The following is a 25,764-nucleotide window of genomic DNA, read 5'->3' on the forward strand; positions in this document are numbered from 1 at the left end:
ATCTTACTAAGAAGGAAAAAGGTCCAGGGGAAGTGATTGCTCAGAGTTGCACAAAGTTGAGAGGTGTACCTAGGCAAGAACTGGGGCCTTCCATTCCCCAAGGTGAGGACCCTTTCCAATTCATATCCTTTTCCTTGAAGTAACCTCCAGATCCTTAATGCCACTCTTTTTCCTCAACCCCAGGGTCGGGAGGTCCCTGAGCCACAAATCACTCCCCTGGGACTCTTGGTGTCTTCTGCATTCTCCCTGCAGAGCCCCTCCACAATGTGTTTTGTGTTTAATGAAGTCTTTGCTCTTTGCCTGCCCCACTCCCAAATAGGATCGAGGAGGTTCTGTCTAAACCCAGAGGTAAACAGAGGGTAGTGACAATAACCAAAATAAGCCTGATCAGCCTGGCCTGGCCTCACTCTCTACTCTCATCGTCTCCTGAGGTCTTTCCAGATGGGTAAAATCTACAACATAAGCCCCAAGGGCCAGCTCTCCTACTTTGGAGACTCCGAAATTTGGTCTAGTGAATGTGGCTCTAAAGATAAGGATCATTGCATGGGTTAGGTGGGCAGTCTGCCCTATTAAGGTTGTCTGTATCATTGTACCTCTTCTCAAGTTAATTTTGGCATTCAGTGACCCAAAGTTTAACCCTAACCCAATTTACTGACCTTATCTCTTCTTTCTTCCCTTCTCACAGGTTCTGAAGTAGCCAAAGGGAATTCCATATGAGCACTGCATTTTCTTCCTATGCCCAAATTATTACAATATCCTAACTTCCTGCTCCATACCACAGAAAAATTTATGTCATATGCTATCTTCCCTTATTATAGCAGTTGACATTTATTGCACATCTACTATGTGCCAGTCTACACTTCAATTTCACAATAATCTCAAAATTCTCCCCATTTCTCCTTAGGGTTACACAGCTAGTGAATCGCAAAGTCAGGATTTGAACTTCGATCTCTAGGGCCTGGACTCAGTTTCAGTCTTAGTTATTGTACTCTCAAGAAACAACTGCCCTGTAAACATTGTCTCTTCCCTAGGATTTGATAGGTACTTTCCTTATCGCACGTCACATTTTGATTTTTACTGTAACTACTTAAATCACATCCTTAATTTCCTTTCTTCAAAAGTAGAAGTGAAGTCACATTCAGTATGTCCCCAGCAAGAGGCTGAGGCCAGCACAGGCAGGGGTCCCTTAAATGTTTTGAATGAAAGAATGAACACATGACCCAACGGATCTGAATCATAGCGAGGTCTGAAGTCTGTCTACAGTGGAACCGGGAGTTAGAACTGGCTTTTCTGAAGAACCCCAGTCTCATATTCCCTTTTCAAAGGCACCCTGGGAAAGGAAGGGAAGGGTAGGGAAGCAGTTGACAGATGAGTGAGAACAGGAATGCAAAGCCTGCCTGTGTGCAAGGGCAGAGCCTCTTCTGCTGGCAGCATCCTGAGGACAGAGTTTGCTGTTCTCGGGCTGGCTACTGCAGGGACCACTGATTGCTGTGTTTGAGCTGAGGTGGCTGTGAAAGGAGAAAAGAAGAGGGTGATGAAACTCTGAGCAGTGCAGGGCCTGACCCAAGAACATGGGACTCCAGTGTGCATCTCACTCCTGAGACCCACTTTTGGGACTGGAGATTTTGCTTGGTGGTAGAGTATGTGATTAGCATAATCCCTAGTATCGTGGGCGCGCGCGCACACACACACGTGCACATGCACAAACCCACTTTTGGTAGAACAGGGGAATTCACTACCTTGTCTATGCTGAACCCTTTTGAGGTCAGAGAACCCACTATGGAGCAGCCCATGTCAGGGTGGTCTCTGGCTGGGCTGAAGACAGTGTCTTGTTTTTGGTAGTAGAGATCAAACTCAGGGGTGCTTTACCACTTAGCTACATCCTCAGCCCTGGTTTTTTGTTTTGTTTTGTTTTGTTTTGTATTATTTTTTATTTTGAAACAGGGTCTTGATAAGTTGCTTAAGATCTTGGTGAGCTCCTGAGGCTGGCCTCTGTAATGTACAAAGCTGCTCTCCCCACCCTTTCCTTTCAGCCATTTCCCTGCCTCCCAACTACTGTCAGTCTGTGAACATCCTAGCTAGCTATTGGTTCATCAGTCAGCTTGCAAGTATCCTTCTCTGTTATTGGTCCTGTTAGCCCTGCGGGATTCAACTGCTTAAGGATAGCTTCCCTACCATCTTTTCTCTTGCTTTTCTCTCCCCCTGACTTGCTTTCTCTCTCCTCCTTGCTTTTCCACTCTCTCTAGCGTGCACCCTTTTTCTTTCCCTTTCTTTTCCTCTCATTTTCTCTCTTACCCTGCAGGGAGACACTCTGTCTTATGTGATTTCCCATGTCCAGCATGGTTTCCATGGGATTCCTTACAGCCTCAAACTTGCAGTCCTCCTGCCTCAGCCTCCTGAGCCAAAGACTGTCCATTCAATGGGAGCCCTTTCAAGTTGAGAAGGGGTTGTGGGTGCTCCAAGTTCTAAAGTGCAAGGTATCAGGCAGAGGACCTAAAGTGTTAGACCTCATCTACAAAGGGTGTGTGTGTGTGCGTGTATGGTGTGGGATGGCACTAAGAAGCAGTGGAGCTGGGCACAAAATAGGACTGTGCTCCTCACTTTCTCCTAGGCTCTGTTCAAGACTCAGATTTCTTTTCTGTTCTTTTTTATTTATTTATTTATTTTTTTGAACAGGGGATTGAATCCAGGGGTGCTTAAACACTGAACTACATCCCCAGCCCTATTTTAGATTTTATTTAGAGACAGGGTCTCTCTGAGTTGCTTAGGACTCACTTAGTTGCTGAGGCTGCTTTTGAACTTGTGATCCTCCTGCCTCAGCCTCCAGAGCCATGGGATTACAGGTGTGCACCATCACCCCCAACTGGTCCTATTTTCTATCTGAAACTTGATTTGATTTGTATCATTCTTGATTTATTCATTTATTCAGCAAAAGCTATGGGTGACTATGAACCAGGCTTTGCTACTGGTGCGGGGTTACCACAGTGAACACAATAGGCAAGAGCCTCATCAGTCCAGAATAGGGAGAGTTAGTTGGGGGCGAGGTGAGTAGGGGTAGGGGAGAGAAGTAATGGGAGCTTAGAGAAGTGGAGTAGCTGAGAAGGTCTCCTGGGGAAGAGACACACCTAAGCTGAGGCTGGAAAGATGAGCGAAGCATTAAGCAGGCCAAAGGCAAAAGACTATTCCAGGCGTAGGGAACAGCATCAGGTACATTGTAGGGCCTGAAAGAAGTGTACAGGGCTCTAGTGTAGAATGCAGGTGCCGAAGGAGAGAGGAGTGGGTCAGAGATGAGGCTGGTCTGGTTCATGGAGGGCACGGAAGCCACACTGAGCAGAATGAACTTAAAGACACGATAAGCCACGGAAGGGTTTTAAGAAGATGTGTGGGGGCTGGGGATATAGCTCAGTTGGTACAGTGCTTGCCTTGCAAGAACGAGACCCTGGGTTCTAATCCTCAGCACTGCAAAACAAACAAACAAACAAACAAAAGAAGATGTGTGACATGATCAGATTTGTGTTATAGAAAAACACGTGTTGAGCTGGGTGCTATGGCCCACACCTATAATCCCAGCAACTAGGGAGACTGAGGCAGGAGAATCGTGAGTTCAAAGCCAGCCTCAGCAAAAGCGAGGCACTAAACAACTCAGTGAGACCCTGTCTCTAAATAAAATTCAAAATAGGGTTGGGGATGTGGCTCGGTGATCTGGTGGCCCTGAGTTAAATCCCCAGTACCAAAAAAAAGAAAGAAAGAAAAATACGTTTTGCTTTGGTGTGGAGTGGTACTGTTCAATAGAAACATGAGAACCACAAATGGGAGTCATATATGCATTTAAAATTTTCTAGTAACTGGCTAAAAAAGAAATGTGAAAATGACTTAAAACAATTATTTTATTTAACACAATGCAAAATATTATTTTAGCATATAATCAGCATGGGAATATTAAGAAATTATTTTACTTTTTCATATTAGCCCTTTGAATTCTGGTATGTATTTTACACTTATAGCACTCTTCTACTTGAACAACCTACCTTTCGAGAGCTCAGCAGCTCAGTGGCTAGGAGCTACCATACTGGACACTGTGGATGTAAAGAATGCATTTGAGAGAGCAAAAATGGAGGTAGAGGGACCAGAGGTGAGGCTGTCCTAGTTGATCTGGAGGATGACGGTGGACTGAAGAAAGAGACAAAGGCACAGATTTCAGAGATATGATTCCCACGTTTCTGTCCTGGGCAACTAGTCAATTGCTTGGACCATTATGAAATGGAGACGTCTCAAAAAGAAGAGGGTGGGGTAAGTGGGTGCAGAAGGGCTGGAAATGATGAGTTTTGTTTTGTGTGCCTTGCCTTTGAGTTGCTCAGGGGGCATCCATGGAAGAATTGTTCTCTATTTGTTCTCTTCTCCAATTGTTTGTCTGGACCCATGACCACTCAGAGTACAGACCATACTGTCAGTCCCCCTTATGGCCATGTGCACCATCTGACTAAGTTCTGGCCAGTGGGATTTAGGCACACATGGAGTGACTTCTGGGATGTGTATCTGAAGGCAAGGCTTGCTCTCACTACCTCCTCGCTCCTGCCGAGGTCTGAGCAGCCATCCTAGATCATGAGGTGAAGACTGGGGGTTGAGAGTGGCAGAATAACAGAAAGATCCTGAGACCCTGACCCTATAGCATCATCATACCAAGCCTGGAATAAATTTCTCTGATCTCCTTTGATCTGCAACAGAAACAAGCATCTTCCTGATGGGCCTGGTGGTGGTTATCTATAATGCTATTGACTTGGGAGGCTGAGGTAGGAGGATCGCAGGTTCAAGGCCAGCCTCAGCAACTAAGCAAGACTCTCAATGGCTTAGTGAGACCCTGTCTCAGAATAAAAAAATAAAAAAAGGACTGGGGATGTAGCTCATTGGTAAAGTGCCACTGGGTTCAATCTCTAGTATCCTCCCTTGAACCCCCTTCCCCACCAAAAAAAAAAAAAAGAAGGAGAAGAAGAAAAAGAATTAAATGTCTTCCTTATTTGAACAATTGTATGTGGGATTTTCCTTTACTCACAGCTAGACCTAATTCTAATGAGTATGGAGATGTCCAATGGGCAGTTAGATCTTTTGAGTAGTCAGGGCAGGCTGTGTGTACATTTGGGAGTAACCAGTTCAGGTGTTGCCCTGGCAACACCTGAGATCACCAAGGAAGAAGAGAAAAGGATCTAGAACAGAACCCTGAGGAGCACTGAGCACCAACATTTAATGGATGGGCAGAGAAAGAGAAGTCAGCAGAGGCGACTGGAAGGAGTAGCAAGAGAGGTAGGAAGGAAGTCATGGAGGTGCTGTGCCATAGACATACAGCAAGGAGAATCCCAAGCAGGCAGTAATCATGATGGAGAAGGCAGCCATTTCTGCTGGCTTCTACAGGAGTGGAAGGCACCCTGGAACCTGAAAAATTCAATTTAGGGTTCTGCTATTATCCCCAATCCCATTGCATTAAACAGCTCTCTATCACTACGACCAGCTACCCATAATCAATTTATAAGGAGGAAAAGTTTATCTTGGCTCATGGGTTTCAGTCTAGATCACTTGTCCCTATTGCTTTGGGCCTGTGGCAACACAGTACATTATGAGCAGGAACACGTTGGTGCAGGAGGCCTGTACACCCAAAGGCCACCAGGAAGCAAAGAGAAAGAGGAAGCAGTTGGGCGGGGGTTCCATCATCCTCTTCAAGAGCACATCCCCAATGACCTCATTTCCTTCCCCGTGGTGCCATCTCCTAAAGTTTCTGCTACCTCCTAATAGTGCCACGAGCTTAATACCTGGACCTTTGAGGGACATTCAAGATCCCAAACAGCACCTAGCGAAGGCCCATCGTCATTTTCCCACTCAGAGCTCTTCAGTGGATTTTGAGCATGGGTCCCTCTAAAGACTGGCCACAGCTTTTCTGTCATACCTGCTCCTTTTCACAGCATGCTGTGTTTCTGCCTGACCTGGCTTCCTACCATTCCCTTCTTGGGCTCATGTGCTCCTCTCTACCCTCTTTTTTGGGTACCAGGGATTGAACCCAGAACTGCTTAACCACTGAGCCACATCCCCAGTCCTTTTTAATATTTTATTTAGAGACAGGGTCTTGCTGAGTTGCTTAGGGCCTCACTAAGTTGCTGAGGCTGGCTTTGAACTTGCAATCCTCCTGTCTCAGCCTCCTGAGCTGCTGGGATTACAGGTGTGTGCCTCCATGCCTGGCTCTCTCTACCCTCCTTTATCCTTGTTTTCTCAAAATACTATTCACTCTTCAAGACTTATCTTACATGTCAGCTCTTCTGTTCCCCAAAACTTCCAGGCAGACTGATTGCCACCCACCTTGTGATCCTAGAGCATTTTTCTCATTCTTAGTTCCAACCCTGTTGCAGTCTGACCTGTGTTAAAGTTGGTTGTGTGCAGGTGTGTCTTTCTAACTACAATATCATCTTGCAGAGGTCCAAGCTGGCTTCCCTGCTTCCCTCGCTACCTTCCACAGGACTTGTTACAGGTGTTCAAGACATGTTTGTGGATTTAATGGAAACTGTGTCCCTCTGTAACAAATAATAGTGAGGTCTCTGTTTTGGAGGAAAATAGACAAGGTGTTGAGCTGGAATCTAGTTGCCCAAAGAAATAGTCCCAGTCTGAGTGTCTCCTGACCCAAGCAGACTGTATCGTTTGAACACTCAAGGGTCACCTTATTAATAGAAAAGCATAGAAAAAAATCAATGAAAACAAGTCAGTTCTTTGTAGAGATGAATCAACATGACAAATCTTTTTTTTTAATTTTTAATAATAAAGTTTATTTAACTCATTAGATCCAAAAAATGTAATCATTTCAAATGTGATCAATACAAAAAATTATTACTTACACCTTTCACATTCTTTTTTTCATACAAAGTCTTTGAAATCCAGGTTGCATTTCACACTTGGGGCACATCCTAGTTTGAACTGGGCACACTCTACTAGCGTGCTCAGTAGCCAAGAATCCTTTCAACATGGCAAATCTTTAGCTGTCTTGATCAAGAACAAAGAAAAAAGTCTCAAGTTACTAAATTGGGGAATAAAAAAGGGGACATTAATACCAACTCTAAAGAAATTAAAGGAATTTTAAAGGAATACTATGCCAACAAATTAGATAACCAACATAAAATGGGCAAATTCTTAGGAAGACACGAACTGGGACTGGGGATGTGACTCAGTGGGAGATCCCTTGCCTAGCAAGGCCATGGGTTTGATCCTCAGCACTGAAAAAACAAATATGAATATATTTATAACAGATAAAGAGACTACATTGATATTTTCTGCCTTCACAACTGAATTTTACTTAATATTTAAAGAATTGGAACTAATCCTTCACAAACATACACAGATACACACAAAAGAATAGAAAGGTACGCTTTCCAATTCATTTCATGAGTCCAGTATTACCTAGATACATCATGAGAAAATTAGACATCAATATTGCTCATGAATATACATGCACAAATTCTCAACAAAATCCAAGAAAACAAACACAGGAGCACACAAAAAAGATTATACACCATATTAAAGGAATAAAAGACAACATCTACATGATCATCAATAGATGCAGAACAAAACCCAACACCCTTTCATGACAAAAACACTCAAACTAAGAATAGAGGTGAACTTCCTCAACTTAAAAATAGCACTTACAAACCCCTCCCCCATTTAACATTGTAATTAATGATGAAAGACTAAAAACTTTCCCCCTAAGATCAGAAACAAGACAAGGATGACTGCTTCTCATCAGTGCTATTCAACACTAAACCTAAGGTTCTAGTCAGCACATTTATAGAGGAAAAAGAAATAAAAGAAACCTGGGTTGAAAAGGAAGAAGTAAAATTATCTTTATTTGTAAATGATCTTGTATATAAAAATTCCAAGAAATACACACACATACACTGTTAGAAACTGATGAATGATTTTAGCAAGGTTGCAGGATACAGATGATAATACAATATGCAAAACTCAGCTCCATTTTTATGTGGCCTGATCATGAAATTTTAAAAATTCAATTTACAATAGCACCAAAAAGAATTAATTACTGAGGAATCTATTTACCAAAAATGTAAAAAACATGTACACTGAAAATTATAACACATTACTGAAAGAAAGAACACCTAAATAAATGGAAAGGCATCCATGTTCATGGATTGGAAAATTTAATATTGTTAAGGTGGCAGTAGTCCCCAAACTGATCTACAGATTCCAAACAATACCTATTCAAGCTGGGTGCGGTGGCACTTGCCTTTATTCTCAGCAGCTCAGGAGGCTGAGACAGGAGGATGATGAGTTCAAAGCCAGCCTCAGCAAAAGTGAGGTGCTAAGCAACTCAGTGAGACCCTGTCTCGAAATGAAATACAAAATGGGCATATGGCTCTGTGGTTGAGTGCCCCTGAGTTCAATGCCCGGTACCCCTCCCCCCAAAAACCCAATACCTATTCAAACCCCAGCTAGATTTGATGAATGCATTGGGAAAGTACTTGGAATTGAATCCAGGGGTGCTCTACCACTGAGTAACTCTCAAGTCCTTTTTAATTTTTATTTTGAGACAGAGTCTTGCGAAGTTGCTGAAGTTGGCCTTAACCTTTTCATCAACATCCTGAGTTGCTGAGATTATAGGCATGTACCACCTATGCCTTGCTGGATTAATAATTTGAATGGACTTTTGTCCTGGGTGTTAAGTGTAGGTAGGTGAGGTATGACTGGAGGAAGTAGATTACTGGGGGCATGACCTTGAACTATATTTTGTCCCTGGTTCCTTGCTCTCTCTCTGTTCCTGGTTGCCATTAGCTGAGCAGCTTTCCTTCACTGCACCCTTCCGCCATGATGTTCTGCCCCACTTCCGGCCCAGAGCAATGAAGCTGGCTGACCATGGACTAAATCCTCTGAAGCCATAAGCCAAAACAAATCTTTCCTCCTTTCAGTTGTTCTTGTCAGGTATTTTGATCACAGTAATAAAAAGCTGATCAACACACCTATGACCTCAGTGACTCAGGAGGCTGGGGTAGGAGAACCACAAGTTCGAAGCCTGCCTCAGCAACTTAGCAAGGCCCTCAGCAACTTATGGAGACCCAGCTAAGTTTCTGGGTCTTACTTAGAGCTGGGAATGTGGCTCAGTGGCTAGGTGCCACAGGTTTATTCCCTTCCTCCCCCCAAAAGCTGACTAACACAGACACCAAAAGCACAAGTCACAAAAGAGAAAATAGACAAATTGAACTTCATCAAAATTAAAAACCTTTGTGCTTCAGAGAACACCATGAAGAAAATGAAAATACAACCCACAGAATGGGAGAAAATATTTGGAAACCATGTCTGTGATGAGGGTCTTGTATCTTGAATATGGACAAAGGATTTGCTTTTTGTTTTGTGGTACTTGGGGATTGAACCTAGGGGTACTCTACCATTGAGCAACATCTCCAGTTTTGTTTTGTTTTTTTTTTTGTTTGTTTGTTTTTTGTTTTTTGTTTTGAGACAGAGACTTGATAAGTTGCTGAGGCTGGTCTCAAATTTGCCATCCTCCTGCCTCAGCCTCTGGAGTCACTGGGATTATAGGCATGCACTATCATGCCTGGCTGGGCAAAGAATTCGATGATTCATTTTTCCAAAGAAGATCTACAAAGGGGAAATAAGCACTTGAGAAAGATGTTCACTGTCACTAGCTATCAAAGAAATACAAGTGAAAATCACAAGAGATACCACTTCACAGTCACTAGAATATCTATACTCGAAAAGTCAGACCATAAGTGTTGATAAGATTAGGAAGAAACTGGAACCCTCACACACTTTTGGAGGAATGTAAAATGATACAGATGCTTTGAAAACCAGTGACCACTTCTCAAAAGGTTTAGCACAGGGTTACCACAAAACCCAGCAATTACCCACCTTAGATATACACTCAAAAGATATATACCTTCACACAAAAAAGTGTTACCAGTCACATTAGCTGTAATAGCTAAAAAGTGGAAACAACACAAATGTCCATCAACTGATGAAAAAACAAAATGTGGCATATCCATACAATGGAGTATGAGTTGAACATAAAAAATGAAGTATTGATTCATACTGTAACAGGTATAAGCTTTGAAAACATGTTAGTGAAATGAGTCAGTCATCAAAGACCACATATTGCATGATTCCACTTATATGAATGTCCAGAATAGGCAAACTCATAGAGAAAGTGGATTAGTGGGGATTGGTAGGAAATGGGAGGCTGACTACTAATGGGTATGGGGTTTCTTGTTGAGGTGATGAAATGTTTTAAAAGTTTGGTGATGGTTACACAGTTCTATGCATATACAAGAAATCACTGAATTGTATAATTTAAGAAGGCAAATTTTATAATGAGTTAATTATATCTCAATAAAGCTGTTACACATAAAAAATAGAATTAACTTACCACATCAAATCATAAAGTGAACCTCCATTCTCCTAGTGAGATCCCCAAAAAAGTTTTTTTTCCTTGACTTGAATAAACTACAATATGCCCTACAAGGCAAAGTTTTTTTTTTTCTTTCCTTTTTTCTTCTTTGAAAATTATTCTCCAAAAAATAGCTGGTACAGTGGTACACACCAGTAATCCCAGGAACTTGGGAGACTGAGGCAGGAGGAGATAGCAAGTTCAAAGTCAGCCTCAGCAACTTAGTGAGACCCTGTCTCAAAGTAAAAAATAAAACAATTAAAAAGAACCTGGGGATGTAGTTCCGTGGAAAAGCGACCCTGGTTCAATCCCTGCACACACACACACACACACACACACACACACACATACACACATCCTCAAAAAGGAAGACAAAGTTTCATGGATCTCATTTTTTAGGACTCCTCTTCCCACCATTCCTATCATATTCTAAGAGAATGGACATAGTGTACATTTTTATGATAGTGGAGCCAAGGATCTCCCTCCTACATGATATTGCCTCCTCTTTTGAGGCTCTAAAAGAGTAGATATCTGTGGCTTCTGCCTGTATTTCTCCTTCTTCTGCTTCCTCTTTTTCTTCTTTTTTTAAAAATTGGAGACAGGATCTTCCTAAGTTGCTTATAGTTTCCCAGCCTAGAACTTGTGATCCTCCTGCCTCAGCCTCCCGAATTGCTGGGAAGACAGGTGTGTACCACCTCGAAGGCTTTCATCTCTTACTTCTAAGCACATGTGGGTTTTCCTTCTGTCATCATTCCTCTCTCATCTCAGAAGATCTGTCAGTCGGACTACCTACCCTTCCCTTCCATGGCTCCAAGGTGGATATGTGATCCAATTTGTTCAATCGGATGCTTTTTCCCTGGGATTTTGAGTTGGGAGTGATTCCTTAAGGGATTCCAGCTGGTTGGGAGAACTATTCTGGTTCTGTTTTTTTAATTTTTATTTTTGTTTTCCTTTTTCTTCAGATGCAACTTTAATCCAAGAACCCTAACTTGGTCACTTCAGATACTCAAGGGCTAACAAATTCCCTATCGTTGTCTTGATTCTCCCATGGCAGGGACAGAATTCGTCAGGGGTACCTGGACAATGAAGGAGAAGAATTCTGAAATTATTAGTAGTCATGATTTGAATACCTGTTCAGGTGTTTAATGTTTAATTGAAGCTCTAGACAATTCATTGACTTTCAACTGGATCAAGGTAAGGTTGTCTCTTGGGCCAACACAAAGATGAACAAAATGATATCCCGACTCCCAGGAAATTCATTTGGTGTGGATTCTGACTGAGTGGATAAGAGAGAAGGATCAGAAAAAGAGGGCATTTAAACTTGGTTAGGGGCAGAAGCTCCCAGCCTGAGATATTTCTCTGACCCCTAAGAAAAGTATCATTTGTGGTGGGTGTCGAAAGCAGATAATCAAAGACTTTGGGGCTGAGAGGGATGTCAGATATATCTAGTCCTACATTTTCTAGACAAAAGAATTCAGATTCTGGGAGGTGAAATGACTAGCCCCAAACTAGGCTTGGGTTTTCTCTGAATCCCAGTCCCAGGGCTTATTTCTCATGTTTGTAGCCGCATGGTTGAACTTACTGGCTCCTCCAGGTTTTAGAGTTTAGTGAGGAAGAGAGACAATATTTTGGATTTGGAAAATAGTTGCCTATGGAAACTTGCAAGGCTCGCAAGAAGTCAGCAAAGAATTGTGGCAATTTCCAGCGGCTGTAGTCCTGCTGCTTACTACCTAGGTGTGGGAACTGGCTCAAGGGTTTGCCTTGCATTGGCAGTGTTAGTGTAAGCATTTCCCACCCTTCTTCAATATCTCAGAGCCCTTGACGCAGGTCAATGACTTAAAAGGGTTGGTAAAAACATTTCTGTCACCACCATGGTCTCTTTCCTCTGGATGACCCAGTCATCTGGAATTGGATTGTATTTACCTAGAAGGATTTCAGTCAAATCCCAGTGGAGCGTGTGAGGAGGAGGTCAGTTCAGAAATCAGGGCTGGACTTTCCCCAGGGATGATAATGATTTATCTTAGCTGGGAATTTGTTCTGGGCAGGGAGAGCCCAGCATAAATAGCATGCCTTGCTGTTTCTGGAGACAGAGGCAGAAGAGCCTGGGTACCACTCTTTGAGGAAGAGAAGGAATATCCTTTGAATTGTGTTTTTCAGCTATTGCTGGGCATGACCAGTTTAGTCCCTGCTTAGAGAACTTCCCAAATTTCAGGAACTGTTCAAGGTCCTACAGCCCACACATAAATAAGATGTGATCCCTGTTTGCAAAGAACTATAGACAGACATCAGACTGATGAGTTTAATAGAAAGTGGGCAGCGATAAGTCCTGGAAGTTAGAGAGTACAGAAGAGGGATGTGCATTCTCCTGGGGTTCAGGGAAGATTTCATAGACACCCAAACAAAGAAGTAGGCCAGGAAAGAAAGTCACAGGCCTCACAGGGAAGAGAACCGCTTGAACAAAGGTGTGGAATCTGGATGTTGGAAACACAGGCGACTGTGGTGTTACTAAGTAGGAAGAGTGAGATAGGAAGTGTAAGGAGATAAGGCAGAGAGGTAGGTGCCTGTGGGGGTAGGGGAGTAAGTTATGGGAAAGAGCAGCCTTGATTCTGACGAGCAAAAAGGAAACTTCCCAAGGAGGTCCATATTTTCAACAGATTTCTGCAGTTTCAACTTGGGGTTTAGGAGCCAAGCATGGAGGCAGGGAACAAACTGGAAGAGGTAATGGGTGCCTGAGGCGAGGTATTCATAATGACACTGAAAGACAAGGGTGGGAAAAATAGCCAAGAGGTGGGTGCTGACAGAGACTGGGTGGGTAAGAGAGAGACACAATTCCAGGGAGGCTCTCAGGTTTCTGGCTTGGACATGGGTGGCTCATGGCACCATGAACTCAGGTAAGAAATGCAGGAAAGGGAGAGCGCTGTTGATAATGGCTAACACTTAAGAATCACTTACATGGCCCAGGCACTGTGTCAAGAGTTTTCATGCACTTTCTCTTAACTCTACGAAGTAGATATTATTCTTCTCAATTTACAGAGGAGGAAAAATGAAAACTTTGCGATGTTGAATTAACTTGGCCAAATCCACACAACTGGTGAGTAGTGGGAAACCTTCAGAATCAAGGCAGCTTGGTCCCACAAACAATGCCATTAAGCACCAAATATGTGTGTGTATGGGAAGAGTGTGCAGAGCCTGGTAGCACCTGCAGTGCAGCAGTCTGGGCACAAGAGCATCCCTGGGTTTCAAATCATGGTAAAAATCAGAAATGTGAATGAAACTTGTGAGCAGTGACCAAAGTGCAGTGCATGGGGAACTCTGAAACTGAAGAAGACAGAGGGCACAGATGAGACCAAAACAAGCCTCTCCGGTTTTTAAAACCAAGATGTGACTGCCATCTGGGCAACAGAAAACTAGGCAATCACAAAGAGCCACGTCAAATAGAAATGTCCACGGCAAACTGACATATCGATTATAACAGTTACTATGTTGCATGGTAATTAACTGCAGACATGAATAGCAATAATTACTATAGCCCGAGTTTCCCAAATTGTATCCTGGGGGTAGTAGTGCCTGGAGGTGTTAATAAATGTTTGGATAAAACATGGTTTTGGAATCAGATAAGTTTAGGAAGTGCAGGAATGATTTAGATAAAGAACCAAATCCCTGGTTTTCACTTTTCTCTTTGTTCGAGGCAGTATAGTATAATGACTAAGGTGGCTGGCACTGGAAACAGATATCCTGGGCATGAATCCTCCCCTGGGTAATCCTGGGAAGTTATTGAATGTCTCTAACTGATGTTAGCTTCACTTCAAAAAATAGTTTCTGGAGTTCAATAGAGTGCACTGATTTTGAAACACTTAGAACAGAGCCTTACAACAGTGAGGCCTCCTTAAGGGTTAATTGTTATTATCTATAAATCATACTACTATTAACAAGTCTCCCTGATAATTCTGTGTATAATTCTGTACATGCACACATTGAGAGTCACATTTCTGAAAAGTCAAGTCTTGGCTTTGACTCCTGTTAGCTGAATTTCTTTGTTCCCATACTTCTATCCCACTACAAGCCCTATTGGGCATGATTGAGGTCTTTCCCTACTCTACTCCAGAGAAGGGGAGCGGGGAAGAAGAGGATTTATACCTTGGCAGCCTGGCCTCTGAAGGGCCGTTGCTGGCTCATAATCACCTTTGTGAACACTTGAAAAAAGTCATCTTCTGGTTGAACAATGACCTGTACCAGGGCATAGAGTTTAGCATGTGGAACGTAGGCTGTATCTTGGTCCTCACTTGCTTCCTTGGTTGGATGCCCTTGTGCAGTGAACAACCTGCAGAACCATACACAGCAGTTATGACCTTCAAGACATGGAAAGGGCTGGAGGCTAATGACTTTTGGGGAAAGAGGGTACTAGCTCTTTCTCTAAGCAGCCCACAAGATTTGTTCTGCGAAAGCCCTAAGTATATAAATCATCCTTCTTCTTCTCCATTCCCGCATATGCCCCGCCCCCCATTCATTAACACAGAAGCTGACATCAGAATACCCTCCCTGTGAGGGGAGACCACTGACTTGGCCTGTTTTCCTGGAATCCCTGATTGGAAATAGGAGAAGACAGAACTGTAGAAAACAGAGGCAGGAGGGGTTGATTTTGCAGGTTTTCCCTGGCCCACAATGAACCCCTGATTTAATACTCCCAATCAGAGCAGGCCAGGGGCAGAGCAAGTCTCACTTCCTGACAGTGGCTTGGCACAGGAAAGAGAAAAAGATGGGTTTGGGAGCTATCCTTGAGAGCTTCCTAATTTCCACTGTCTAGCCAAAACGCCTGACTCTCAATAAAGACCCTTATCATCCCTTTAGTTTTCCTGTATGAAGTGGTCTGGAAAGGAAAAAAGCAGACATTTCCTGGGAGTCTTTTCAGGGGTACAGTGAAGGGCAGATACACTCCCAATATGCATGAACAGCACAAACACAGGAGTTTGCCAGCCTCCAGAGGGGCTCCTGCCTAGACGCACCACTTTTCAGTCTACTAACCAAACTTAACCTAACTTGCACGGATATGGCAAGGGCTCTACCCTTTCTGAACCTTCTCTAAAAAGTGAGGGATATCGATAGGCTGATTTTTGAGACTCAACTGACAGGCTTTGGTTTACACCTCTAGGGGGCTCTGTTCAATTCCCCTCCAGTCCTGTCTAACTGGACAGGTGGGGACAAGCTTACAGGACATAGCTTACTCTTACCTCTCTCCCCAAAGAACCCCAAGACCATAAACCTTCAAGGACAGCAGAGGCCTGTGTACCAAGACAAAGCCCCCCATTCACAATTTTTCTTAGGGTCTGCCTCCATTGCTCTCAAAGATAAATACCGGCTGGGGCCCCAGCTGGGAGTTAGGTCTAAAGGCCTTCAGACTCAAGAACAAAGACTGAGCTGGAGGGGGAAGAGGCCTTTTCAGAATGTGAAGAGAGGGAAGCCCCCTGGCTGTTTATGCCTTTACTTTCCACGGGGCTGGCTGTTCCTCTCTTTCCCACAGGTTTGGGGGGTTTGGGGGGGGTCCTGTCTTTTTCTTTGAGGCTGGTGACTTCATCTCCTCTCCTGTCTCTCCCTAAGGTTGAAATCTGTGCTTCTTCCCATCTGCTCTCTGGGTCTGAAATCTCCATCCCCCTCTGCCTTTTTCTTCCCTTGGGATTGGGGTCTCCACACCCCTCCCTTCCCTCCTTTCCTGTGCCTGGTCTCTTCATCCCTTTTCGGGTCTGGCCTCTCCAGCCTGGGCAAAGGGATCTGCATTCTTTTTTTCCCTCTTCCAAAGGCCACAGTTCCCTGCCCCCACCCTCCCCAGCTCCCCTTCCCTACCCCCTCCCTCCGCCCCGAGGCATTGTGGGAGGAAACAAGATGTGGGGCGAGAGCGGCGCGGGGAGAAGCCCGCAGTGCGGGGCCGGGCGGGCGCAGCCAATAGGGAACGCGGACAGCAGCGCGCGCGGCGGGGGGGCGGGGGCGGGGCGCTATTTCAGCGGGGGCCGCGCGTCGGCCTCGCTCAGCGGCAGAGCAGAGCGGAGCGGAGCGGCGAGGCGCCAGCGCGGAGCAGGCGGGCGGGCCGGCGGCGCGAGGCGGAGCGCGGGCGTCCGGGGAAGCTCTAAGGGCGGACGGCGGCGCGAGCGCTCGGCCCCGGGCTGCGGAGTCGGACACCGCGGCGGCGGCGGCTGCTGCAGGAGGAGCCCAGGGGACACCGCCCCTGCCCGCGCTCTGCCTCAGCCCATCGCTGCTCCCCCGGGGCCCGTACGGACTCGCCTCGGTGAAGGTGAGGGGTGGGTGGGACCCCGGGCTCCGCGCCGGCGCCCATCGCGTGCGTCTCTGAACGCGCCAGCCTTGGCCGCCGCGGCCCTGCGGCCTCCTCGCCCCACGCCTGGCCCCAGGGCCTGGAGCCGGGTGGCCCAGTCGCCTTCGGCGTACGGCCGGGCAGCTCCGCTCACCCCCAGCGCCCTTTCCAGTCTGCACAGCATTGGCCCTGTGTCCTGGCGACCCTCGTGGCGCCACTGGAGGGCCCAGGCTGCGGCGCTGCCTCTCCCGCACCCCCGGGGAGTCTCCCCGTGCTGCGTGGAGTCCTCTGGTGTCTGGGGCCAGGGAGAGGGGGTGGAGAGGGCTTCGGCGTGACGCGGCTCCTCCTGCCGCCGCCACCCTCTGGGGCGTCCTTCCTGCAGCGAGGACGCCCAGTCACTCCGGCGCTGCTCCAGGCCGGGCGGGGGAGGGCGGCTGACCCGCCGAGGCCTGCGGACCTGGCTCGGCGGCGAGGGCCAGAGGTGGAAAAGACCGGTTCCTTCTCATGCTTAGGTGCTGTCCCTCGGGGCCGCCGCTCTCTGGAGGGCCGGATGGTGGAGGGTACAGCCCCCTTGGAGATCTGAAGGGAGGAAATAGCTTTTGTGTGTGTGTTGGAGAGTGGGGAAGGGGAAGGCCGTCCAGGTCATTCGGAGACAGGCTTTTTTTTGTTGGTGGTGTTTTTTTGTTTTTGTTTTTTTTTTTTTGGTCGCCAGACTTGGGGTAGAGGATGAGATCTGTCCAGGAGTGCCCCTCTCCCTTTTCGGAGGCGCCCTTGGCTCGTGACTTGAGGCTGCTTGGCCTGTGGTCTCTGGCCATCACTTTATGTGGAGGCCCAGGTCCCTTTCTTTTTTCTTAGGAGGGGAGAGGGTAGGCTGGGCTATCTTTTTTCTTACTGGCACCTTGGACAGGGATTGTTGGGGTTGGGCCTTACCTCTCAGTTGCCTGAGGGGCCAGGGGCGAAGAATTGTGGCATTGTAGTCACAAGATTGACATTATGTAACCGCAGGCTCTCTCCTGGAGAGTAAGTGGCTTTTAATTACTGACAGAGTAGTTCCTTTGGACTTTGGGGATGAGGCAGTGGAGCGGGTGAGCTTGTTGGCAAAATGGTGCCAATTTCATACTTGATCTTTCACGTCTTTTAGCAGGCCCCACCCCCACCTCTGGATTTGTAAACAGTGCCCCCTTCTGAGTGGTAACCTGGAAGAGGCCACCAGGTGACACTATATTTCCTCTGAGAAAAGTCTTATAATATCAGAAGCTTCTCCCAGTGCTGCTTTCATACTTTTGCTCAAAACCCATTGAGGTTACCACATTTATCTCAGTCAGTGGCTTTTGAATTGAAAATATTTGTTTTGCCCAAGGTCACTTTGCTAGTCAGGACTTGAACAGGGTTCTCCTGACCTTTTCCTCAGTCTGTGGTGCTCACAGACTTCTTAAGACTCTGACTTTTCTCTTTGGGGTGTGGGGGTAGAAGGTGGTGATCTGCTAACTCTTTGCTCTGCCATTGTCTACTGAGGTGGAGCCAGCCCTGGTTAAGTTTGACAGTGCCAGACAAATGTGCCTTGGATGAGGTCAAGGGCTTCCTGACTGGCAACTGGCATACATGCATGCATCCTGTGCATCTGGTGTAGGCTGAATATGGTTGAGATTTCTGTTTTGCCGTTCAGCCCATCCAACCCACAGACTAGTGTGGACTCAGATCATGGTGGCCTGAAATGGTACCAGGGATCTCTTATTGAGCAGGCAGGCAGGCTGCTTTGTAACCTTGTATCATAGAAGCCCAGACTGATAACATTTTTGTCCATTGGACTGGGCCACAAACTGGCACTTTTCAGCATGGAATGAGGGAAATCCTTTCTGCTTTGTGTGATGGGACTGTGGTCAAGGACAGAGGACAGAAATTTGCAGCTCATCCACCCTGTTTCTGCAAAGTACCTGACATGCTGTAGACTGCCACAAAGGTCCTGGCCAGTCCTCTTGGGATTCCTGTCATTCTGTGAAATGTCTATGCAATGTCTCCCTCTGAACTCTGGTTTCTGTATGATGAATGCCATGGCCCAGTTAGCAGGGATATGGAACATGGCTGTTAAAATAAAACGTCTTCACCTTTCTTGGGTACTGCCCCCCACCCCACCACTACACTCTTTATCTGCAGGTTTTTCCCAATCCTGTTTTAATTTAGGGAAAAGGTCTCAGTATTCCTGTAAGGAAGACAAGATAGTCTCCCCTAACAAAATACCTTTTACTTCACCTAACAATTTACTTGTTTTTGAGTAAACAAGTAAATTTTACATGAGCAAGTAAAAATGATGAATCATTTTGGAGCTGGTTCTGAAATCTATGCCTTTCAAAAATTGAGCTTTAAAAATTGAACATTGTAGGGGAGAAGCAGAGAGAAGGATGGAATGTGGTGGTACATGTGACTGGCCAAGTCTGAGACTGTCACCCAACTTCTCTACCTCTTAGGGGCATGTCAGTCCTGGGTACTTAAAAGGTTATTGTTGTCTTTGCCCCACTGGGCATTGGTGGCCCAGAACGTACTCTACTTCTTTCCATTTGTTTAGAACAGGGGTTGGTAAACTATGAAGGGCCAGATAGTAAATTTTAGGTCTTGTAGACCATATAGATAGTCACAACTACTCGACTCCATTTTGTGTTCCTGTAACACTCTTTTGTACAAAAACAGGTGGTACCTGAATGGATAGCCCCCTGTATAGACTTGTTTTCAGATGCTCTTATAATTATAACAGTTCCCAGTAGAGAACTAACTTCATTGTTGAAATAGAAGTAATTGATGCAGAAAGACTAAATAACTTGTTCAAGACTGCAAGAGTTCAAAGTCAGAACCAGAAGTCAGGGCTATTGATTTCTAGTTCATCTTCTTTCTTTCTTTCTTCCTTTTTTTTTTTAGTTGTAGATGAACACAATACCTTCATTTTATTTTTATTTATTTTATATGGTGCTGAGGATCAAACCCAGTGCCTCACATGTGCTAGGCAAGCACTTTACCACTGAGCTACAACCCCTGTCCCCATCTTCTTTCTTACTGTGCTCCCCGTCCCTCCAGTGCTAGGGATGGAACTCAGGGCCTCATGCATGCTAGGCAAAGGCTGTACCACTGACTCATATCCCCAGCCCTAGTCCATATTCTTTCTGCTATGATACCAATGATGTAATAATGGTCATTAAATCAAGATCTTATTCTGTTCCAGTGTTATGCCTTTTGACTTATCCTCAGGATAATCCTACAAGTTCCCATTTTACAGAAAAGAAAAAACAAATTAGCTAACCCAAAGACAATTAAGTGATAGACTGTAAAATCAATTTGGCTGTCAATACTGTACAAAATATCAGAAATAGATGGCTGTTAGAGTTAGAAAAACCTCAATTTACACATGATGAAAATTGATGGCCGCTGTGGTTTTTTTCCCTTTGCCCCTTATTTCCAAGGGGTGGGGACTGTATTCACTTAGAGTTCAGGACCTCCCTGTCCTGATGTCTCATATTCATGTTTCCTATATTCTCACCTTCTATACTTCCTTTCCCACTGAGGACCTATAACTAGAAGCACATGTTCATTGCTCACAGCATGGAATTGACAACCTCACTTCTGCTCCTTCTACAGTGTCACAATGTCTGACCGGAAGGCAGTGATCAAGAACGCAGACATGTCTGAGGACATGCAACAAGATGCCGTTGACTGCGCCACACAGGCCATGGAGAAGTACAACATAGAGAAGGACATTGCTGCCTATATCAAGAAGGTATGCTAGGAGAGCCAAGGGTGGGGATTGGCAACTGAGCTGGGCTCTACAGACGGCTAGAGTTGAGCACATAAGAAAATAAGGATATTCCATGCAAACAAAACCCTAGGTACTCATAAAGCTTACAAATTAGGGAGGGAATTGAATTGCCGAAGCATTCACCTTAGGAATTTTGTTTTGTGTGCAATACTAGGTATTGAACCCAGGGCCCAGGGCCTTGCACATGCTAGGCAAGTACTCTAACCCTGAGCTATACCCCAACCCTCATTATTTTATTTTTTGATACTGAGGAGTGAACCTAGGGGTTCTTTACTGCTGAGCCACATTGCCAACCCCTGCCTTCCTTTTTTTTTTTTTTTTTAATTTTTATTTTGAGACAGGGTCTCACTAAGTTCTAAGTTTCCCAGACTGGCCTTGAGCTTGGGATTCTCTTGCCTTAACCTCTAGTCTCTGGGATTATAGGCATGCACCACTGTGTCTGGCTCTAGTTTATTTTTGAGATCAGATCTTGCTACATTACCCAGCCTGGCCTTGAACTTGAAATCCTCCTGCCTCAGCTTCCCAAGTAGCAGGGATTATTGGCAGGAGCCACCATACCCAGCTTACTCTAGGAGTTCTTAACAGAAGCTCCACTGGGTATGTATATTTACATTTACAGATAATTAGGTGACTATAAGACATTGAGGAAGGATAAAACTATACAGAGAAGTGTCAAAATTAAGTATTACTGGCTCAGTTTAGAACTATTCAAAATTAAATTCAAGGATATTAGAATGAATAATCATGTTCAAATTTTCAGAGATCTGCATCACTTAAAGTGATATTATAAAGCCAGACATGATGGCACACACCTGTAATCCCAGTGACTCGGGAAGTTGAGGCAGGAGCATTGCACGTTTGAGGCCCAGCCTCAGCAACTTAGCAGAAACCCTGATTTAAAATGAAAAATAAAAAGGACTGGGAATGTGGCTCAGTGGTTAAACACCCCTGAGTTCAGTCCCAATACAAAAAAAGTACCTTATAATGTAGGGAGTTTTATTTCTCTAAAAAAAGGACTCAGGTATTGCATTATCCTCTTAAGAAAAGAATGGGCTTGAATATGTAGTCATTCCTTAGTTTTGGGAATTGGATTCAAGACCTCAGATACAGGATCCCCCTCAAATATCAAAATCCACACCTCATATAAAATGGCATAGTATTTGTGCATAGTATACACATATTTTAAATTATCTCAAGACTACTTTAATAGCTAATACAAGTAAATGCTATGTAAGTAGTTGTTTTTACTTTATTTAGGGGATAATGACAAGAAAAAAAACCTGTACAAGTTCAGTGCAGATGTAATTTTTTTTCCCTGAATATTTTCCATCTGTGGTTGGTTGAGTCCATGGATGCAGAAGCCATAGATATGGAGGGAAGACTGTAAAATTTTTTTAAAATGGATGATCAGTATTGGGGCCATAGGTTTGGTCCCTGAAAATTTCCTAAATGAATTGGCAAATGGATATGATTAACACTGTTACGGAGGTACCTGAATTAGATTTAAGAAGTGACTGAGTCCTGATTCCCAGTCAGAGCATGTGTCCAGTGAAGGCATGGTCCTAATCTTTGATAATCTCAGCTCCGGCATTCCAGAGAATGACTGGTAGCAATCTGGTACCTAGCAGTAGGGGTATGGTTGGTAGGGTCTCCTTGAATTTTACAGAATCGATGGTTTTTCCTACTGATAAGGGTGGGATGAGAAGAGGAAACTCTGGACTATGTGTATGTGTGTGTTCGGGGGTGCAAAACCAGCTGGGGGTGCTGGCTTCTTGCTGAGTAATGGCCTTGCCAGGGAGAAAATACAGAATCCTAGAACTTTGGATCCAGAATAATCCTTAGGTTACCTGATCAGCTTTCTTGTTTTGCTGATAATAAAAATGAGACCCAGAGATGTGACTATGACTTCCCATATTTTACAGTCTAGGATTGAAGCTGGGTTTGATTTCCTCTTTTTATTAATACTTCTTGGAAAGTACCAAACCTATCACCCCAGTGCTGATCATCCATTTAAAAAAATTACAGTCAACCCTCCATATCGGCAGGTTCTCTATGCACTGAGTGCTTCCTGTATGGTATGGGGGCTGTGAGGAAGCCAAACAGCTTATATGTTGAGCACCCTGTGGGAGAAAGATCCCCAAGGTTAGCAGCATTGATTATTTGGTGGTAAAAGGCTACTTTCCTTTCATAGCCATGGCAGGATACATCTAGGCACACTGAGCCAGAGTAGAGAGCTGCCTCTTTGATTAGCTCAGGGATTTCCTGGATCATTTTGTTCTTGACAGAAGTGAGGAGATCAACCTTGGTCTCATGGCTGAGGTCTTTGTTTTGGTGTATATAGTCTGCATGGTTGCTTGGTACACAGGATTGCCTTTAATGTTGATTTATATTAAACTGCTTCCTGGTACTCCTGACCTTCAGTCCCCATTTGCTCTAATATCTTAGTTTATGCATTTGGAAATGCTGGTTTGGTAATGTGTGAGGTAGTGGGCAGCCAGTCTCCATTTTCCATGCTGTGTAACACTGGAATGGTCCATCATTCCACTGGCCTCTGGTCATCTCGTTGAATCATGGATGGGCTCAGGGTGGTGTGAATGTGTGGGATAACTACTAGGAGGAGAGATGAACAGGTTTTAGAGTGCTAGAAGATTCTGCAGGGAGGAATAGTGGAGCCTTTGTGATGTTCCATTATTGATGAGAGGAGAAGTGTCCTGGCCAACTTTAGAACCTGAGCTCCTGAGGTTCAAGAGCTGAGGCTGTGGACTGGGGGTGGGGAGGTGGTAATAACTAAATATATGGGTACTAGAGTTGCAGGAAGAGGCTCCCATTCTGATTTCCCATCCTCTAGCTACCTTAATCACCTTTCTTCTCCCCTTTTTATTCTTTTTTTAGGAATTTGACAAGAAATATAATCCTACCTGGCATTGTATTGTGGGCCGAAATTTTGGCAGCTACGTCACACATGAGACAAAGCACTTCATCTATTTTTACTTGGGTCAAGTTGCAATCCTCCTCTTCAAGTCAGGCTAGGTGGCCGTGGTGAAGGTGTCAGTGGCGGCGGCAGCGATGGCAAGCAGGCAGCGTTGCTGGGACTGTTTTGCACTGGGGCCAGCATCAGGATGTCCTCTCCAACGGCTGTGCTACTGCATGGACTGTATACTCGATTTCATGTGTATGTCGCAGTAAACAAAACCAAACTTCTTTCTGTTTAGTTGCCTGGGGAAGAAGGCTGCTTTATGTTTATTTTTCAAGACTTTAAAAAAAATTTGGTTGTATTGCACTAGGAAATCTCTCCCACCCCTCCTTTTTCTCTTTCTCTACCTATACAGAATACAAAGCCCAAAAGATGAAGAGGGCTGAGGAAAGAAATAGGTCTCTGGAGGTGGAACTAAAACTGTGCAGCTGCCTCTTCCTGGTGGTGGGTGCTTCTTTGAGAGGACCAGGGAGGCAGCAGGGGACAGCTTTAAGATTGGCAAGGAGAGAGGAGAGGGATAGGAAGGAGGGTGGGGGGATTGATCTAGTACCAGGGAGAATATTCCACGAACTGTGATTTTTTTTTCCGGCTTGGGGCAGAGGGTGGGGTGGGGATGGGTTCTTTAAGGGGCCCTGTGATGTGTCTGTGGTGTGTGGGAGTGGGGAGCAGACTTACTTGTCTTGCTGTCTTTGTCAGGATTTCTAAGTAAGGGCTGTGTCTTTGTGGATTACCTTATTTTATTCTTCCTGCCAGAGATCATACTAGAAGGATGTTGTGGGTAGGATTAGCTTGAATTTTTTTTTCTTTATGTTCTTTCCTGTCTGCTCCCTGCTTAGCCTTCAGTTTACTCATTCCTCTGGAGTTCTCTCTGAGCAGCCCCTGTTAGTTGGCTGGTAAGGGAATTTCTGGTGACTGTAGTTCCTTAGTTAGGTCTTAGCAATCAAACCAAATCAATGTCTCCCTTGATTCTCCTTTGTGTGGGTGTGTGAGTGTGTGTGTGTCTGTCTGTCTGTCTCATATGTGTGGAATTGGGGTAGAGGGAGGGAGGGGGCAGGACAGATGGAATCTCTAGTATGTATAGGTAGGTAGGAGGCACAGTTCTAAGTGGGCCTTTATGTTAAAAACCTCTGGGGGTATCTGTTGTGGGGTTGAAGACAGGTGTCATCTAGCCCAGACGCTGCTTGCCTTATGGCTGTCTGCTCCTTGAGAAGGCTTTGGGAGGATCACCCAGGGTAAGAGAGCTATACTGCCACCTGTCCTGGAGCTGGGTCTCAGTGGAGGGGAAAATTGACTTTGTGGATGGTTGCAGCTTCTTGTGGGAGGTGGGGATGGAAGTAATAAAGGCCGAGAGGGCTTCATTGGAACTTAGAGGTCAGTTTGAGTCATGAAGCCCCAGATATCAGGAGGTGAACTAGGTCCTGTGAGTGGGAAGAGATTCCAGGGAGGATGTAGGGCAAATCTTGTGTTGATGACATAGGAATGACATAGGGGTGGGGTGGTCATTGCTGATCAAGCTGCTGATTCTCGTGAATCATTCAAAACTCTCATATGTAGGGTTGACACTGTGGGGGGTGGGGGATCGAGCTCATTATTTTTGTTTCCAGTCAATTCTTGGGGCTGGCGAGGAGGCAGACTACTTCCTTCCTAAGTCCTAGTGTGCCGAGCTTTCTTTAATGTTGGCAAGGGAGGGTGGGAACTGGGGTGGTGACTGAGTTCCCTGTATCAGTCTCTTCAGTGGGTATAAAATTGTTTGTTTTTTTTTTGTTTTTATTTTATTTTTTTTTTCATGAATGTCCAAATCTGTGTTACCCCCTGCCCTCCCAGACTTTGTGTGGCCAGTTGGAAGTGTCTGGTTTGTGTTCATCTCTCCCTCATTTCTGGAGCAGGGTATAAGCCCCTGCCACATCTCCTATGCTCTGCATCCACGCCTCTTTTGGACATTAAAGGTCGATTGATGCACCTCTGAGCTGTTTGGGTTTCTTTTTTATGCTGGGTTTCCAGCCCAGGACCTTGCATACTCTAGGGAAGCACTCTACCACTGAGCTGCGTCTCCAGCCCTTTTTGGGGTTTCTTTAGGGGAAAAGTGTTGGCCTGGAGGCAGTGGTCCCACATGCAGTGGGGCACAGTAGAGTACTTAGAGTGGTGGAATGGGAATTGAAGAGAACACCAAGCAAGAAATACTGATCGGCCTGAAGCAGGACTTATTTGTTGAGTGGGGAGAACAAGCCAGCAGCACTCACCCA

At 45.1% G+C, this 25,764-nt stretch overlaps 1 protein-coding gene across 1 annotated transcript; it reads left to right on the plus strand.

The window, feature by feature from the left end:
• The first annotated feature begins 16,448 nt into the window (after positions 1-16,448).
• On the plus strand, positions 16,449-25,487 carry Dynll2 (dynein light chain LC8-type 2). Its single transcript, XM_047546691.1, has 3 exons — positions 16,449-16,727; positions 20,370-20,508; positions 23,440-25,487. Exons 2-3 carry the CDS (start codon positions 20,377-20,379, stop codon positions 23,575-23,577), a joined length of 270 nt encoding a protein of 89 aa, XP_047402647.1. The 5' UTR covers positions 16,449-16,727; positions 20,370-20,376; the 3' UTR covers positions 23,578-25,487.
• Positions 25,488-25,764: the final 277 nt, after the last annotated feature.

Source organism: Sciurus carolinensis, chromosome 3 (genome assembly GCF_902686445.1).
Source record: "Sciurus carolinensis chromosome 3, mSciCar1.2, whole genome shotgun sequence".
Lineage (NCBI taxonomy): Eukaryota > Metazoa > Chordata > Mammalia > Rodentia > Sciuridae > Sciurus > Sciurus carolinensis.